Below are 19,967 nucleotides of genomic sequence, written 5' to 3' on the forward strand. Positions count from 1 at the left end.
TCGACTAGTTGCTATGCCGTGCTCAAATAGGAACTGTTTTAGCCCGGCCGACATGAAACACGGCCCTCTGTCTGAATGTCTGTACGAAGGTTTCCCAAACATAGCGAAGAGGTCAGACAGACATTTCACGACAGTGCCCGAGGTCATATCCGAGCATGGAAATGCGAATGGGAACCTTGAGTATTCATCAACAACAGTGAATATGTATCTGTTGTCTGTCTCGGTCGGCAGGGGTCCTTTGAAGTCGATATTTAGTCTCTCGAAGGGAGAAGTGGCCTTGATCAATCTGCCGGGAGCGGCGCCATAGAATCTGGGTTTTAGTTCAGCACAAGCAGGGCAAGAAGCATTCATTTGTTTAATATCTTCGATAGAATAGGGAAGGTTTTGTCTGCGCACGAAATGTGCCATTCTGGTTACCCCCGGGTGGCACAGAGACACATGGAGGTCTTGCAAAGCCCGACTGATTGTCGCCGAACAGTAGACCCGAGAGAAGGTGTCTGCAGCAGGGTTTTCCCTCCCGGGCCGATAAACAATGTCGTAACTATAACAAGATAGATCTATCTGCCATCTCATGATTTTCTCATTCTTAATTTTCCCGTTATTTTTCCCATTAAACATGAAGGCAACGGATCGCTGGTCCGTGACGAGTGTGAAGTGATTGCCCAGTAAATAATGCCTCCATTTACGTAGGGCTTCAACAATAGCGTACGCTTCCTTCTCTATTGCCGAGTGTCTCTGCTCGCTTCCAGAGAGAGTTCTCGAGAAGAACGCGACGGGTCGACCGGACTGATTGAGCGTCGCGGCGATCGCGTGATTGGAAGCGTCCGTTTCCACCACGAACGGCACCGAGCTGTCGATCGATAATTCTAATACCACGGAATTACCGATATCATCTTTGAGGCTGTGGAAAGCTTTTACAACAGCGACATCTGGTGGGAAGTTTTTGCAATGCACTAGGGGATATATTTTCTCGGAGTATTGGGGGATCCATCTAGCGTAGTAAGCGAACATCCCGATCACCCGACGCATTGTCTGCAGGTCATGAGGTGGGGGTAGCTCACGAAGTGGGTGCAATCGTTCAGGATCGGGCTTTATCGTGCCGTTGGCTATTGTGTAGCCGAGAAGATTAATTGACCTTGCCGAGAATACGCATTTCTCGTAGTTGAGGGTCAGATTATATTTTCTAGCAATGCTCAAGAATCTGTCCAGATTCATATCATGTTCCCCCCGATCCTTACCGCACACCGTGACATTGTCCACGTAAACAAAAGTGTCTTTGAGGTTTTCATCCGAGATGATGTCGTCCATAACTCGTTGGAAACAAGCTACTCCATTAGTGACACCGAACGGAATCCTCCTGAATTGATAGAGGCATCGACCTGCCTCGAACACGGTGTAAGGTTTGTCTTCCTCTCGAATGGGAATTTGATGATAGGCGCTTCGCAAATCGATGGTGCCGAATATTTTGTAATTGGCCACGCGTTCGACCATCTCGTCTATGCGCGGCAAAGGGTAGGCATCGAGTTGGGTGAAGCGATTGACCGTTTGAGAGTAATCGACAACCATTCGTTTCTTATGGTTCTGGCTGCTGGTCACCAACACCTGCGCGCGCCATGGCGAATCGCTCGGTTCTATAATACCTTCTTCCAGTAATCGCTTGGTCTCAGAAGTGATGAAGTTCATATCGGCAGTGGTATATCGTCACGATTTGATCGCTATCGGTTTACAGTCCGGCGACAAGTTAGCAAACAGCAGGGGGGACGATACCTCTGTGGTGGTCAGAGCATTTAGAATTAGACAAGGTTTGCTTCCTCCAGAGGGTGTTTTGACGCTCGCGTGCTGCTTGAGGACATTATGACCCAGAATTACATCAGCGCATAAATCACGAAGCACCAGTACCCTTGCATCCCGATGCGTGTACCCTTTTACGTCCAACTCAACATTGCAGTACCCTCGTACGCGGGACTGTAGTGATGTTGAGGCCATGCATACCATATTGTCTGTCGGGTGGATCTTCCATTTCCTGCCCTTCACTAGCGAGCTGTTGACGAAACTTTCAGAGCTACCGGTATCAATCAGAGCCTCAGCCATATGCCCGTTAATTCGTACGTTGATGATAACTTTGGATAGATTCCCCGGTGAAGCTGCTGTTACTTTCTTTTGTGAGTAGAGAGCCGCAGAAGTGGGTTTATTTCTTCTAAGAGTAGATTTGCATACCCTGGCATAATGCCCTTTCTTGTCACAATTCATGCATGTGGCATCCCTGGCGGGGCATTTGTTTCAGGGGTGTCTTTTATACCCACAAAAGAAGCATTTACCAACCGAAGTCGTTGCTGAGGAGTTTGACGAGGTCTGGGTATCCGATTCCTCGAGTTTATCTCCATCCTCAGTGTTGGAGGTGTCCCGGGGGGGTTCCTTGAGTTTCCGCCGTAGCAGCGTTCATTAGCAACACCGGTGTCCCATATGACTCAGATTGCTGCTGAGCCATATCCATAGCTCGGGCCTGCTCTGCTACCATTTCAATTGTGGGTTGTGCTTTCTCCAGTAAGCGTTGCCGAATGGGGGCTGACCTGAGCCCTTGGATGAACGCCTCTCTGGTCGCTTCATCTCTGTGTTCCTCGGCGGTTACAGCCCGGAAACTGCAGTCTTTGCCCAACTGCCTCAGAGCTTGCAGGAACTGATCGATTGTCTCCCCGGCTGCTTGCCTGCATGTGTTGAGAAGATGTCGTATGTATACCTCGTTTTTGCGCTTCACGTAGAGCGCCCACAGCACGTCGATCGCTGCGTCGTAGGTGTCACACTCCGAGAAAAGCCTGAATACACTGAGCGAGACATGGTTTACAAGTTCGGCCAATTTGTCGGCTCCCTCTTCAATAATGGTCAGATAGTGTGAGAAGGAACGGAACCAATGCGACCATTTCATTTCCGAGTCAGTGGCGTTTGGGTCTGCATCGAACCTCTCCGGCTTGTAGATCTTGTCCATCGTCGGTTGAGGGAGCCGAAGGGATCAAGTGAAATAAATTGAAATGAATGCGAGGGAAAAACCTTCGGAGTGTAGGCTTTATTTCACTTGATTGAAGCCGCTTCTACAGACACATCAGGGAATACATGTGCAGCAAGGAGTGCATGTGCAGCAAGGTATACACGTGCAGTCGATCACCGCAAAATAAATCAGCAATTAGCACGGAGTCTGTATACTCTCAATTCTTACCATTCAACGAGCACCAAGTGAACCACCGCCGTAAATGACAATGCCCCAGGGACAATCCCACCGACCGCGCGGAATCTCGGTTTTATCTGTCCCGTGTGCGAGCCGCGCGACATGTGATCACCGCGTCACATCCTTCAATTCATCACAGTCATATGTTAAGGCCCAGTCACACCTTGACGTTTTAGCCAGCGATGGCAACGTATTAAAATTTATGTAAAACGCTGGCTTACGTTGAACTTTTGATGTTTTTTTTTTTTTAAGATTTGGACGTATTCATAGCGACTTGGTCTTATGTATAACGCATTAGTAACGGACACAGAACGTTCCGTTGTGTTATAGATAACTTATACCAACGAATGCTGAATCTGTTGTCGGCCTACACAACCTATACCCAACGATAGTCTAACTTAGGCATAGCGCGTTGCACGCATCGCCGACGATGTCGTGACGTAGCCTATTAAAAGGCTGACGCACAACGATTCGAATCATAACTGCCGTAGAAATGGAAGTGTCAACATTGCAGTCACACCTTGGCGATCTTGCCAGCGTATGCCGACCTAATAAAAATGTGTCCAAAACGTTGGGGCACATCAAATACGGTATGAGTAAGTTTGGTATACGTGAGTAGAACGCTAAAGTACGCTATCATACGTCGTAGTAAGTAGAGTACGTCAAGAAATTTTAAACATGTTCAAAATTTTACGACGTACTTGGCGTATGACACACGTTCCGCATGCGATGGGGATAAGTTGTACACACGATATGCGGACGCTTACACACGTCCACAAAGGCTACTTATAAGCTACTCATAAGTCGAAACACGTCGCGGTAATGTCTTTTTTACGCGAAACTTATTTCTAACTTATGTTTGACGTGCTTTGAACCAATTCTTTACGTAGTCCCAACACACATTGACGTATGTAGACGTATTGCAATGACGTCTTCCGGTCGACAAAAAAATAAATGAACGTGTTTCTAGCTTACAACTGCCATATAAAGACGTGTTCCCAGCGATTTTGGGAATTGGTATATAAAAGGGGAACCCAACAGTGTTCTTTGAGTCGATGTCCATGTCAGCAGTAACAGTACCAGTATCACTATCAGTATTAGTATTAGTAGTAGTTTGTTCATGTTGGCAGTAGTAGGTGAGTGTGAGGGGGAGGGTGTGGGTTATGATGGATCCTCCTTGCGTCCACGTGTCCACGGGTAGGAGACATCTTTGCACCATTGTTCGAAGTTCTTCGCGGCTAATTTTTTATGGGGCTTTTTCAACAATGAGCTATGGCTTGTTTTTACGATTTAGGTCTATTCATAACGGGTTGGACAAATGCACAATGTTCTAATAATGTGCATAGAGCGCTTCGATAACTTATAGATACGGTATACCAACGACTAATTATCTTGTAGCCGGCGTTCACAAACTATGCCCAACGATAGCCTAACTTATCCATATCGTGCGGCAGTTTATCTTTGCCGGTGACGTGGGGTTTGCTATTCATAGGCTGCCACTCAACAATTTAAATGGCTGAATCTCCACTCTTGAAAGTAGACGCTTGCGCTCAACAATTGGATTTTTTTTACACTCAACGACTTTTAAACGGTACCACTCAGCTATTTTCATTGTTTACAATGAACGATTTAAATTGCTGTCACTCGCCTTTGTTTTTTGACGCCGGCGCTCGGAAATTTTAATCGTTTCTATTGAACGTGCTAAATCGCTCAAACTCCACTATTGAAAGTAGACGCTTGCGCTCAACAATTGGATTTTTTTTACACTCAACGACTTTTAAACGGTACCACTCAACTATTTTCATTGTTTACAATGAACGATTTAAATTGCTGTCACTCGCCTTTGTTTTTTGACGCTGGGGTTTGGAAATTTGAAGCGTTTCCTCTGAACGTGTTAAAACGCTCAAACTCGACTATTTTAAATAGACGCTGCCAATGGACAATTGGAATCACAGCCAAGCTAGACATCGAAGTGTGAACATCCTCGTCATGCCGAAGAAAAGTTTGAAGAATGCTGCAAATAAGTGTCCTGGCCGTGGCCGTGGACGCTGGCGCAAGGACGATCCATTATACCAACGTCTTTCAGCCTATGAGTAACTTAAAAGTAACGTCTGTCGACGTGTGGCAACGATCGCATAACGTGCCAGCAACACGTTAATTATAGGTTAGAAATAAGTTTCGGGTACGCTAAACATTACCTCGGCGTGTCTCAACTTATGATTAACTTACAAGTAGCATGTGTTGACGTCTGTCAACGATCGCAGACCGTGCATACAACTTGTAGCCAGCGTAGCGGAACGTGTGAGTTATACGCCGGCATACGTCGTGAAATTTCAAGCATGCAAAAATTTGAGGACAACCGAAAAGTACAACGACGTATGGCAGTGTTTTTCAGCGTGCTCTCAATGTTATCAAAACTTACCCATACCGTATTCAACGTGTGCCAGCGTTTTAGAAAAAAATTTCAAAAATCGACATACGTTGGCTAAAACGGCAAGGTGTGACTGGGCCTTTAGGCCTGTGTTAATTGGGAGTTGCATCTCGTTCGATGGTTTTTTTTTTTTTTTTTTTCCATTTTAAACCCATTTTAGGAAGCTCTCGATGAATGGTGCTTTTACTGACGTTGCTTCCAGAGTCGGTTTTGAACTCGCTCGTGAGTGCTGCAACCGATGGCAGACGATTTTTCCACGCTATGTGCTTCAGCCCTCGGCGTTCCCCTCCTGTGAGCTTGTGTGGTCTCCCACTTCGCGGCTGAGCTGTTGATCTTAGACATTTCCACTTCACAATAACAGCACGTACAGTGACTGGGCAGCTATAGCATGGCAGAGATTTGATGAACTGACTTGTTGGAAAGGTGCCATCCTGTGACAGTGCCTCATTGAAAGTCACTGAGCTCTTCAGTACGGCCCATTCTACTACCAATGTTTTTGTCTACGGAGATTGCATGGCTGTGTGCTTGATTTTTTTTTTATACACCTGTCAGCAATGGTTGTGCCTGAAATAGCCGAATCCACTAATGAGAAGGGGTGTCCGCATACTTTTGTCCATGTAGTATAACTAATGTCATAGATGCTGGAAAAACAGTGGTAAAACTTGAAATTTATTTTATTTATATTTCTTTAAATGTTTTCAAACCTTTTATTTGAAATCAATTGTAAACTTGAAGAATATAAAAAACAAATCACCTTCATAATACTTCCAAGAACCTTTATAGTATTGAACACTGTGTGAGGTATCATGTTCGATGAACTCTACTTCCTTCTGCCATCAAAGGTGGACAGAGGTTATGTTTTCACCCCTGTCTGTGAACAGGATATCTCAAAAAGTTGTGGAAGGATTCCGACAATTTGATGTACACGTTGGATGTGGCATGAGGACTAATTGATTTGATTTTGGTGAAGATCTGGTTAAGAGAATTAAAAAAATTCATTTTTTTTAACGTGATTCTTCACCATTGTGAGATGGGGCCAATATTTCAAACTCTCAGCACGATAGTTCAAAAAGTTGTGGACGAGTTATGACAAAATTTGGTGCATGAAGTGGTTAGGTGACGAGAACGATCTGAATTGATTTTGGTTCACGCCCGGTTCCAGATCCGGCCTATCAGTGGAATACAAAATGTAAACTGTTCAGCCTGTTTGAGGTACGCGCTCTACCGAGTGCCGTTCTCATTTATTCATGTACTCATTCTTGGTGGGATTAAGCCAAATGCTCTCTTTTTTTTTTCTGTTGCGTAGATGAACGAGAACGACGCATTATTTTCATTCTGAACAACCCTCTTGATCCAAGTGACTTGCAACATCTTCAGTCAATCCTTTCTCTTGAAAGTGAGCGCCGCTCCAATGGATTGAAACTATTCAGAATGTTAACAGACCACGAAGGAAGGATGCGTCTCATTGGGTCGGCAGAAGATGTCAAGGTGGGTTGTAATTGTAAATGCCCTGCCTGTGTAGATTAAGGGGAGGGGGAGGAGGACACCGTCTTGCTTGGTACCTAACTTCAGTTCATTCACTCTTGTTGTAGTGGACCAGCCAATATGGGATTTTACGTTTTTTATGGCATTGTTTGTTAATCGCAGGCAACCACGCTAGATCATTCATTCATAGGATGAGGAAGTAAATGTGGGTGGATCCCACCCTCTATTTCGAATTTCAAGGTCAAATACGATCAAAATGGGCATTTTTTGAGGGATTTTACATGAATTTAAACCTCATTGAATGTATATAATTGTTTAAAAAATATATTTATTACGATGTAGATGTACCCAGACTCTTAAATTTTATGTCATACCTTTAATGTATATGGTGTGATGAAACAAGAGTATTTTTTTTTCATGAAAACGTACAGTTTAATCAAATGATGCTGGTAACTGGCCATTATGCCGATGCCACAATATGTATTAACTCTGCATCGATATGATGTGTCTGTGTGCCAATGAAAGAAGGGGAAATGAAGTGTCTTGAAGGCCAACACGTACATCTTTATCTGCATGAGTCTTTGGCCAGCTGCATCGCATCGCATCGCATCGCATCGCATCGCATCGCATCGCATCGCATCCTCAGACGACTCCTTCCAAGCCGAGGTGTCAATGGGAGATGAGATATCTTTGCGTGGTAGTTGGCGCATGCAGTGCGTCAAGTTCCATGGCATCGCTTGTTGGTGGTGGCTTATCCAGACCATTCTTGGCATTACCAAAGAGTTGGAGCCTGGCATGGTTGACGGTTGGCTGCTCAGGTGTGCCATACAGGTGACACACAAGCTCTTCACGAGGACAGAGTTCTCTGTCACGACCCATTCCCTTGACAAGGAGTAGTTGGTTCTTGAACGGTTTCCAGCACTACTTCTTCCCATAGCCATTGAAGGAAGAGGTTGTATCACAACCTGTTGGTGCATGGAAGCTGAGCAGGTTATACCTCACAAGTTGTGCAAGTCTCTCAAACACTGCATGTATTGGGTAATATTTCTGCTTCTTTGACCTTCCAGAGATCATCCATATTTCAGCTGCTTTTGTTGATTATGAAGTGCACCAGAAGCAGCATGACATCAGTGTGTCAACAGATGACCTGCAGTCTTAGGTATCCTTCATTGACTGGAGCATCAGCCTGGTGTCTGCCTCCTCCTAATTACCTTGAACCCTGACATCGTCTCTCCTTGACCTTGCACCTGTAACATCAGAGAATCTGCCTCCTGTTGCCAGCTCGTATTGTTCTGATTGATGTTTACCTTTCTTCTTGATGGCATCGAACAATAACTTGTCAAGCTCAGCCTCGTTTTCATCCAAGGAAATGAAATGGCTCCAAACTTGTGGGAATGGGACACGTGTCCATCGATCTTGCAAATTGGCTTCTTCTTGCCCAATCGCTTTGACGGCGTCACTGCCTTGATCGAGCCCTCCCCAATATTAGTGGAGTGGTCGAGGCCAAAAAAAGGGCCTTATTTAAGGAGTTACCCCTCCACACTTTAGAACAAGGCAAATTAGGTGTCGTTGGATTCGTTAGGATGTCTACTTTATGAAAAACGATGTTTTACAGTCAGTTTCTGATTAAAACATGGCCATTTAACCCATAAAACGCATAGAACATTGAGCATTATGGAATATCTTAATAATTATTATTTTGGCACTTACAAAGATTGAAAACTTGGTAACGTCACATTAATTCCTTTCTGCCAAGTACACTCAATATTTGGGGTTAACCCACTTCAGCTGGCCCAAAATAGCCCACAATCGGGGGGAAGTTTTAACACACTATTTACACCATCATGTCCGTATCATCTCCGACTTCATCTCCATTTGCCACCTCACTTATCTCCGGCCGATTCTCACATTCTCCACCACAGGAACAAATGTCAATGCACTCAAGTCCAGCAATGACACACTGGCATTTCTGTCCGCGACAACCTTTGTCAGTGCAGTACAAATGAGTTGGGTCTCGAACCTCTGCTGGTGCCGATTCATTCTGGTACATTGTTGGACGCAGTTCATCCTTTGCATTCACATGCCAACCATGGCCAACTGGGTTCATGTTCTCAGGTTTTGTGACGTGACTCTGACACCACACTGCTACTTGGTATTGGGCCCGCAATACTGTACATGTTGTTCGAAGGCATCATCTGTTGGTGGCAGTATCGATGCGGGCTTATCAGTGGTGGTGTCGAGTACGAAACGAAGCTCATTCAGTGAACTGAGATTTTTAGTTTTTTTTACCATGCATGAGAAGGACAAATCGCCTTGTGTTATCTCGGAAAGTAGGCACATCTTGGAATGCTTCCAGGCCCTGTAAGGCATCTGAATTTTTGGTGAGAGTTGAATATGCCGTTCGCTTTCCAAGTCTGTATGGAGCACTTGTCGTGTCACATCCTGACAGAGCATGCGCGGCTGGTAAGGACTTGCATGCTGCTTTGCCGAGTTTGGTACTGATATGGTGAACAGGTATGAATCGTTCCGTTGAGCCGAATTTCCCTGAGTGCCCAGCATGCATATATACTTCATCGGCCAGTGCTCCCCGCTCCAGTAATACACCAACGAGACCAGGACATCCGTGTCGTCACACCGAATGATTATCCTTGGATGGTCTCTCGATAACATGATTGCATGCAATACCAGACGAGTGTCCGCCTCCTCTTGTGTGCTGTACAACCGCTCAAGACTGGACACACCCACTTCATTCAGAACTTTGACCACTTCTCCATCTTCAAATCCACCTGCCAGTACTACCGATTTATCTGCAGGCAGGAGATCTTGTCCATTGTCGCAGATGTACTGACAGATGAATGAAGCGAGACTAGCCTTGTTGGTATTGGTTTTGAGGAAGTTCCTGTAGTTCGGGACGTCCCTGTTCCCTGAGAGGAAATCCATCATTCCTCGTTTGTGTCGTTCAGTCAACTTAATTGAATGTTCTCTGTCGTACCGGTCAAAGACCAACGTCAATGGAAGGATCCATGTCATTGTTCTTCAGAAGATGCACAGTTCGGTTCAGAACCACCTTTCCAAGATCATTGAAAGTCTTGAAATGATTCTCGTTCAGGGCCTGACACATTGCCATGCCATCAATGCGGTATGCAGCAGACTGCGATGACGTTGGGGAATTCTGACTTGGAAGGACAAGAATTTCATCCGTATTTGCTTCCAGCTTTTTGGCAAGATCTGCTTTGTTGGTTTTCCTCATCGAACCATCGTCGTGGAACAGCTGCCAGTTCGTAGGAGAGGACCTTGTGCATAATCCACGTCACGGTTCTTTGACGCTGCAAGCAGTCTTCTGAAGAGTACCTCCATATCGATCATTATCTTCCTATCCTTATCACTGGAAAGACACTTCCTCATAGCAGAAAACGTTTTGACTACTGTCTTGGGGATTGGATCCCAGAAATTCCTCTTCTTTTCGTCCCCAAGCCTTTCTTTTGTGAACTGATTGAACATTTCCCGACCCTTTTGTTGCACTCCATTCATCGACTCTTTGACTTCTTCTGATGCCACCTGACCACTAGTTATATTAACTCAGGAGGTTGCCACACTTTCCAGGTCAAATGGATCTTGGCATTGTTCCTTGATGTATTCCTTGATGACTTTAACATCATTCTGGTCCTTGGTCACTCGAGCACGTCCAAGTTCTTCATGTGTATTCTTGGACTTGGTAGGTGTACACATTTCTTTGAATCATTCTGCGTATTCCCCGGTTATGTGGCGGGTCAGCAGCCAGCGATCTAAGGCTCCTTTCCTCAGTGTGTAACCGATGACACCACCTTGGCTTTTAGCCTCGCGATTGATACTCTGTTCGAGAGCCTGATCCATAGGAGCGCAGTTGAAAGTCCTTTCTGAGCGTTTCACAACGAAACCACCTTCCGACATGTGCTGAAACATTCGTGGAGCTGACACCTCCAAGTGACGCATTTCCGCAACATAGACTGGGGTGTATCATGCATAGTTGTTGCGGCCTGCCAGGAAGAAGTACGGTATGACTTCAAGGACGGCGGGAAGGTGCATTTCAAAATCAGCCTCACGGTCTGCCCAAAGTAACTTCAAGAGGGTGTCACCAGCATCCAGAAAGCTAATCCAGTAACGAAATGTTGCTGATTGTTCTCTTCCTGTGTCTTTGAACTTCTTCATTGTACTGAGAAGAAAGGATGACAAGCGCATTTCAATCTCCTGACACACAGCAGTGCAGACTTCTGGGGATTGTATTTTGAAGGTATTCTCTAGATCTGCAATGAAGTGTGTGTGGTCTCATCATCCAACCAGGGCAACTTGTTTTTCATTGCAAAGGTTTCGGCAGCTGATAGAAACAAGTGAAACAGTGCTTCGTGTACCAGTCTGATTCCTCTTCGACCTCTGGCATACTGCTTCCCTCACAACATCAAACTCACGGACGCATCAGCATACACTTCAGGTACTGTCAGCATGTTGTGGAGACCACCATCACTAAACAGCTTCCCTATACTAGCTATGAAAGCCATAGTGAGATGCATCCCACCAAGCCTCATCGTCACTCGACCAGCCAAGGGATCTGGCTCAGTCCAGAGAATCTGTTCAGTCTTGCTATGTATTGCCACGTCAGCAGTGACCAGAACATGTTCTTGTCCCAATGCAGTTGCGATTTCAACCAATTTGAGCAAAGTCGTGTAGATCGTAGAGAAGTCAGAGGGTGGCGCATTAATGAATGGAAGATACCATATTCGAGTCAGTGGAATTTCTCTCTTGCTAACTAGAGAATTGAATCCACCCCAAGCCGGAACATGTGAGGTTTCAGGGGCACTTGCACGGGCCATTTCCCAAATCAAGTCTTTTCGTACCACATCACTAGCAGACTTATCCAGTTCTTTGACTTCCCATTTCACACATGGTTCTGGTTTGGTATGGGGTTTGTTGTAGCGTTTTCATCCTCATCACAGCTCTGTGCATCTAGGGTTTTTAGGTTTGATCTTGGAATGCAAGGTGTTTCTTCTGGCCTCGGGGACCTTTGATACAACACCACAGCCATTGAATGTGTAGTGTTCGTTCCATCTATTGTCTGTTCATTTTGATCGAAATTGTTAATTGCGGCATCAACAGTGGTCTTTATAACATTCTCAGGATCATAGACAGAAATGTCACATGGTATATGAACGTCAGACATGGTTGACAGCTGGTCCAAAGCAATGGCAGTGAGGAATCTATGCACTTCATCATAAGGTATGCTGTGTCCAAGAGAGGACAGGTCATCTATCAGTTCTCGACTACCATGGTCGTGGTGCAGCTTGACACCTAAACCAAATGTTATTGGGGTATGGATTTTACAAACGAGAGAAATCATGTTGTGACATATTGCAAGAACTCTCATTTCAATGTTTCCCATGCCAGCCTCAGATTCATAGCTTGTAGCGCTGTCAAAGTCTTTCTTTGAAGTACACAATGCAATGAAATCGTACAAACGATTCGGAACAAAGTCCTTGCACTTTTTTGTCTCCATATTCCCACTAGAATCATAACGATCAGATTGAAATGTATTGTCACCGATACATTTCCTGACGATACCAGCTGCCTTATGCAAGACAACAGTGTCCTCTTCTGAATTGACATCAGAGGATTTGAGTTCACATTCACAAATTTCATTTACATGCAGTTGTAGCCTCACGTGTTTCAAGGCCTCAGCAACTGTGATGTCCCCTGAGCATACAAGATCGGACTTCCCAGGCTGGACGATGAATGAAATCCTGTCTCCGGAATGCTTCTGTAATTTCTCCTTCAATCTCCATGTAGTACAAGACTCGTTGGTTTTAGAGTTGACCTCTGCTGATATAGCAACCAATAGTTTATTCAGGACAGACACGGTTGTGATAGAGATGGTTTTGGACAGGACAGTCTCTTCAATGTCCTTACACAAACTTTTGAAGGCACACGCATTGTCAGATTTATCAACCTTGGCACTAGCAGCTTTAATATTGTTAAGCGAGATGTAATGCGAATAGCAAGAGCGATGATATTTTGCATCCATTGCAAACAACTCTGTGTTTGACAGCATTCGCATTTGAACTCAGTCGTCCCATTAAAGTGGGTTTCAACCCCAAATATTGTGAGAGTGTACTTGGCAGAAAGGAATTAATGGGATGTTACCACGTTTTCAATCTTTATAAGTGCCAAAATAACAATTATGAAGATATTTCAAAATTCTCAATTTTTTTTATGGGTTAAATGGCCATGTTTTAATTGGAATCTGACTGTAAAACATCGTTTTTCACAAAGTAGACATCCTAACGAATCCAACGATACCTAATTTGCCTTGTTCTAAAGTGTGGAGGGGTCAAGCTAAATTTTTGGCTCTTGGCCGCTCCACGATATACTGATCAAATGCCACAACAACTCTTGTATGCTCTATAAAGTGACGTCATTTCTTTGTATGGACACATAAACGTAGTCACCATGAGACTTGGATCCGTGCATGACAGTCTATCAGCACATGTGTTCATATCAGCATCTGGAACTTCCAGGGGTGTGTGAAGTCCTGCGATGAAGATGCTGATCAGCTCCGCCTTTGGGGTCAAGTTCATCTCTCCTTCAGCCTTGGCCAGGGCTGATGGGATTGGGGACAGTTCATGCTTGAGGATATTTATAGTGTCTTCAGAAAGTATTCACACCTCTCGACCTTTTTCACATTTTGTTGTTACAGCCTGAATTTAAAATAGATTTAATTTTTTTTTTTAATGGTCACTGATCTACACATTAATTTGTAAAAAAACAAATTCCCCATAATGACAGTGAAAAAATGTTTTGAGAATTTTTTTACAAATTAATTAATAAAAGAAAAGCTGAAATGTCCTAAGTCAATAAGTATTCAACCCCTTTGCGATGACACTCTAAATTGAGCTCAGGTGCATCCAATTTACTTTGATCATCCTTGAGATGTCTCTACAACTTCATTGGAGTCCACGTGTGGCCAATTCAATTGAATACACGTGATTTAGAAACAAACACACCTTTCTACATGAGGTGCCACAGTTAACAGTGCATGTCAGAGCAGAAACTCCACCATGAAGTCCAAGGAACTGTCTGTAGAATGCTGAGATTGAATTGTTAGGAGGCATAGATCTGGGGAAGGGTATAAAACAATTTATAGAATGTTGAAAGTTCCCAAGAGCACAGTGAGCTCCATCCATCATTAGGAAATGGAAAGAATACAAGGCACCTATCAACAAAGTCAATTCTTATTGGACGTTCTCTTCTGATGCGTCATCACCTCCCAATGGTCTAGGTGGGAGGATCCTGTTCAAGGTTCAGCTCTCCAATTGGAGGTTGCAGGGTCTGAGGCGAAGCCGCTTCAGCTGTTGTAGAATCTTCTTCGTAACCATCCGTGATCATGAGACAAGTTTGTGTTCCTCTTCTTCTTTGCACAAATAAGCAAAACGAGTGGACAAACTTTTTTGCCGACATAACATGGGGTCCGTGGAATAGATAAATGTCGTTTCTAGTATTCGGAGATGTGTTATACTGAGTGTTCTACTCAATATCTAGAATGCATCCACATTATAATTTTTAGCACAGTTTGCATTGTCAAGCAAATGCTGTCCAATAGCAGATACACACGACGTTGGGACCTTCCTACAAGCACGTACCGTCTGTATTCGTGTACCAATTGTGTTTTTCCTGATGAACAAAGGGACGTGCTGTTTGATTCTGTCAGTCAAAGTCTGGGTAGTTCTGCCTACATACCGAGCATCACATCGGCACTTGAACTCGTAAATAAAATTGCTAAGTTTTGAGGCAGGCAGAACATCCTTCTTAACTGCAGGAATCAGACGTCGAGAGGTGAAAATCACTCTTGGACGAATGGCCAGATACGTGTTTGCGACGCATCTTTTGATTTGTTCCTCGTATCTTTGTGCCATTTTCCCTTACCATGGAATATTGATGTAGACGGGGGCACTTTTCAGGACCCATCTTCCGTTCATCTACAGCAGTGAGGAATTTGTGCATAAACCTCCTGAGCAAAACGTTTCACCTTTAAACGATCAATGTTTCGATCGTTTCTCTGTCTTGCGGCCAATTTGACATGGTCATCAATCTTTGGGATACATCTACATAGACGTACCATGTCAAAGAAGGACAAAAACGGGAGTTTTGAAACGTTTTGGTTCTATCATTCGTGATTCTTCAAAACGTGTTCTCAATTTGTCGGACTATACCCCATCTGACACCGAGAGGTTTGTTCTCCCTCATGGTTCGGGTTCAGCATGCCAAACAACATCAAAAGAGAGGGAGTTTTTGCACAGTTTGAGCTTCTTTATGAGCAGTTGAGTAAACATTATGCAGTTTCCATTGAAGCAGATCAGGCGATGAAGGCTCGATGTTTGTTATTCAGCATATGCTTACTGTGGGGCCCCAAACGACCTTTCTGACTTGTATTTACAAAGGGAATGCATTACTGCCGTGAAGAATTTCAGAAGAAACCCTGAAATCCACATCTGTAAACCTGACAAAGGCTCTGGTGTGGTTATTTTAAACCATTTTCATGGAAAGCCAGAAAGAAAATGGAAAGCCATTTTCCCTTTCCAAGGAATCTTGATGGAAAGATATGAGGAACAAATCAAAAGATGTCTCAAACACCTATCTGGCCGTTCGTCCAAGAGTGATTTTCACCTCTTGACGTCTGATTCCTGCAGTTAAGAAGGATGTTCTGCCTGCCCCAAAACTTAGCAATATTATTTATGAGTTCAAGTGCCGATGTGATGCTCGGTATGTAGGCAGAACTACCCAGACTCTGACAGAATCAAACAGCACGTCCCATTGTCCATCGGGAAAAACACAATTGGTACATGAATACGACGGTACGTGCTTGTAGGAAGGTCCCAACGTCGTATGCATCTGCTATTGGACAGCATTTGATTGAGAATGCAAGCTGTGCTGAACATTATAATGTGGATGCATTCAAGACATTGAGTAGCGGACGAAGCATAACACATCTCCGAATACTAGAAACGACATTTATCTATTCCACGGACACCATGTTGTGTCGGCAAAAAGAGTTTGTCCACTCGCTTTGCTTATTTGTGCAAAGAAGAAGAGGAACACGAACTCGTCTCATGATCACGGATGGTTACGAAGAAGATTCTACAACAGCCTTAGCAGCTGCGCTTCGCACTCTGCAACCTCCAATTGGAGAGCTGAATCCTGAACAGGCTCCTCCCACCTTGACCATTGGGAGGTGGTGACTCATCAGTCGAGAACGTCCAATCGGAATGGACTTTGATAGGTGCCTATTAGACTGTTCTTCTTCATTACTCTCACTTTTCCCGAATTTCACCTGAAGACAGCACAATGTAAATTCTCTCAATTTAACCCATTCCTCCCACAGGTATGTACATCATAAATAGCCCTTTTCTGAAAAATGTGGCTTGGTTCCCAGTTTTTTTTTTTTTTTTAATTTAATTTTAAGCTCTTGGTTTTGTTTGTACAACCATAGATACAGTACTCAGATGGAACTTTTCAGGGTACCTTGTGCAGACATGTTTTATTTTATTTATATTATTGTTGTGTTTTTTTTTTTTTTTAATCGATAGCACTTAACTGCTTAGTGTGATGGTGTGCACTATTCAACCATGGTGTGTGATGTGTGTGTTGTATGTTCAGAAACTTGATCAAAGGAGTGTGTCTGGTGAACAAAGTACTGAAGGTTGTGATCAAATAGTGGACCTGGCTGGTGTGATGGAAGGTGTTCCAGGTGCTGCAACCAAGTAGGTTTGCTCTTTTGTGATGGGATTGTTTTCTATTTTTTTGCATCCTACTAGCAACTGGGTGAACAGCAAATATAAAAAAAAACACACCTATCCTTTTGATATGCAGTGTCAAGGCTCATTCAGTCGTTTAACAACAAAGTGGAAAGTTATCAACCAGCAGGAGGATGAAGGGGAGTCGGTGGGAAAGGGACTCTCTCACAGCACACCCTCACACACACATTGACTCGACTAGTCTATCTGTTCCACTACAGAATGAAGGAATCCCTCACCATTTTCCGTACTCGTTGGAAGAGTGACAACACAGAACGGATCAGGACGCAACATGAGAAAAAGAAAAGCAGAAAGAGAAGGGGGGGATATTCTCAATCAATAGCAGGGTGAAGGAAGAAATAGACTGAGACGAACAATTAAAGGATGTGGTTTATCATGAGGGGTAAGGGAGAATGGGTGGACAAAATGGATACAGAAGTAAAATATGTGAGGAGGAAGGAAGGGGGTGGGGTGGGTTAATGGGTGTAGAAACGATCATTGTTTTAATTTGGGCACCATCTGAGATGGTGGTGAACAACTGTCTTGAAGATCAAGATGAAAGAGTTGTGGAATTGAAGATTGAAGAGATTGTGGAATTTAGTTCCACAGCTGGGGGAAAAAAAGATGCATGAATGAGTGGAGGTAAGCAGTGATTCTGGTTTAGGGGAGTTTCATAAGGGGGTTGCTGGTGGACAATGTGTGCCCTGTATATACATATGGGTGGGCAAAGTATAGAAAAACCAAAGAGGAGGTGGAAGAAGACACAGAGACCACTGACCTGTCTGCAATGGCAAAGTGATAGGCTTATAAACTCCGATTCATCGTGGGGGATTCAAATAATCTTCAAATTGAATTCTCTTCATCCTGCTCTCAAGTTCACGATGGAATTGGAACGTTCTAATTGCTTATCCTTCCTGGACGTCCTCGTCGAGAGATCTGCATCTTCATCGACTATGTCCATCGATAGAAAGCCCACTTTCACCGGCCAGTATACTCGATGGAACTCTTTTAGTTCAACGACATACAAGATTGGTTTGATCAACGTGATTCTTCAAAGTGATTCTTTGGACTCCGCCTTAGAGGCGGAGCCGCTAAGGCTGTTGTAGAATCTTCTTCGGAACCATCTGTGATCATGAGACGAGTTCGTGTTCCTCTTCTTCTTTGCACAAATAAGCAAAGCGAGTGGACAAACTCTTTTTGCCGACATAACATGGGGTCCGTGGAATAGATAAATGTCGTTTCTAGTATTCGGAGATGCGTTATACTTCGGAGGTGATGACTTCCTGTTCTGTATCGTTACTGGTGATGAAAGTTTGTTCCACCATTTCCACCCAGAAACCAAGCAGCAAAGCATGGAATGGCATTACTCCACATCTCAAAAAGAAAAAGAAGGCCATAAGAGTACTCTCCGCCGGCAAAGTTATGGAAACCGTCTTCTGGGATGCCGTGGGATTCATACCGATTAATTTCCTGCCCAAAATGGGAAACCATCATGGTGCCTTGCTATGTTCAGATGCTCAAAAAGCTGAAATGTGCACTTTGGGAAAAGCACCCGATGGAAAAAGCTGTCATATTTCAACATGACGGCGCTCGACCTCACTCTGCACGTCTTACATCGAAGGAAATCTCAAACAATGGCTGTTATTACTTGGGAATTTTAATTTTTTTTTGAAAAGTACGTTGATGCCTCTGTTTCTTTGTTACTTGCAAAATCGAAGATTTTTCATGTATATTGGTTGGTCGATTTTGTTATTCTGTCTGTTTCTGTCAATCGCCGACAAGTCACAATTCTAAACTGATCGTCATGAAACTTTACCAAGTTGTGGAGGTAGTCTCAACTGAGAAGCCTATTGGTTCGTGGGCGCCAGCAGTGACCACTATTTTCGTTGTATCTGTGTGTCTGTCTGTCTGTTTGTGACTCTCTCCAGGGCATAGCTCCGTGACGTTTGATGCGATCTTGATGAAACCTGGACACAAGCTAGATATCATGGTCTCGTTGTGTCTTTGTATGAGGGGCGTCCCGCGCCCACTTGAACTTTTTATTTATTTTTATTTTTTTTTTTCTCGATTTTTTTTTTCTCACAATTTCATTTCCTAGAAGCTGTGCGTAATGTCCATAAGTACAACATATAAAAAAATCCGATTTGATTTGGTCAATTTTGACGGAAGAGATAGGTTTTTATGGTAGGGCTTCCTCAAAAGCTTCCACTAACTCAATTGTACCTATCGTGGCATTGTTCAAGAATGCCCGCAAACCATCGTCGCCTCCTGGCTAGTTGATTTTTTGAGGTAAGATTTCTAAAATCGTCATTTTTCATCCGATTAACTTGAAAGTTGAACAAGATTTTCATATCGGCTTATTGAGTTCAACTTCGGCCAAAAGGTCAAGATAGGCCAAAGGTCAACAACTTCGGCAAGATTTCTAAAATCCTCAATTTTCATCCAATTGACTTGAAATTTGAAGAGGATTTATATTTTAAGTCTATGAATTCAACCACCGATTTATTTTTGAGGTCAACATAGGCCAAATGCTTAACATGTAACAAAAGGTCAACAAAGGCCAAATTTCTAAAATTTTCTATTATAATCTGATTATCTTCAAATTTGAAGAGCATTTGCATATCAGGTCACTGAATTCAACCACCAATTAATTTTAGGTTAACATCGGCCAAAAGGTCAACATGGTCCAAATTTCTGAAATTGTCAATATTCATACGATTGACTTGAAATTTGAAGACCATTTGAATATCAGCTCACTGAATACAACCACCAATTATTTTTATGGTCAGCACATGCCAAAAGGCCAACATAGGCCAAAGGTCAACAACTTAAGATCACTTTCTAAAATCTTCAATTTTCATACGATTGACTTTATTGACCTGAATTCAACCACCAGTTATCTCAAAGGTCAAAAGGTCAACAAAAGCCTAATTTCTAAAATTGATAAATCGGGCCAAAAACTAAATATATTGTTACGAATTTCGCCCGCCTGGCGTGCAATCGGCCACGCAAC

At 43.6% G+C, this 19,967-nt stretch overlaps 1 protein-coding gene across 7 annotated transcripts in view; it reads left to right on the forward strand.

Moving 5' to 3' along the window:
* The window catches only part of LOC147011308 (sentrin-specific protease 6-like), a 136,084-nt gene that overhangs the window by 59,225 nt on the left and 56,892 nt on the right, over positions 1 to 19,967 (forward strand). For all 7 annotated transcript variants that reach the window (XM_085857593.1, XM_085857591.1, XM_085857592.1 and 4 more), the window contains 2 exons: positions 6,958 to 7,139; positions 16,818 to 16,921. In XM_085857593.1, the coding sequence (XP_085713719.1) occupies positions 6,958 to 7,139; positions 16,818 to 16,921 (286 nt within the window). The remainder of the gene's footprint in view (positions 1 to 6,957; positions 7,140 to 16,817; positions 16,922 to 19,967) is intronic.

This window comes from Eptatretus burgeri, chromosome 15, assembly GCF_056783735.1.
Source record: "Eptatretus burgeri isolate ZD-2024b chromosome 15, Ebu_testis_v1, whole genome shotgun sequence".
NCBI lineage: Eukaryota > Metazoa > Chordata > Myxini > Myxiniformes > Myxinidae > Eptatretus > Eptatretus burgeri.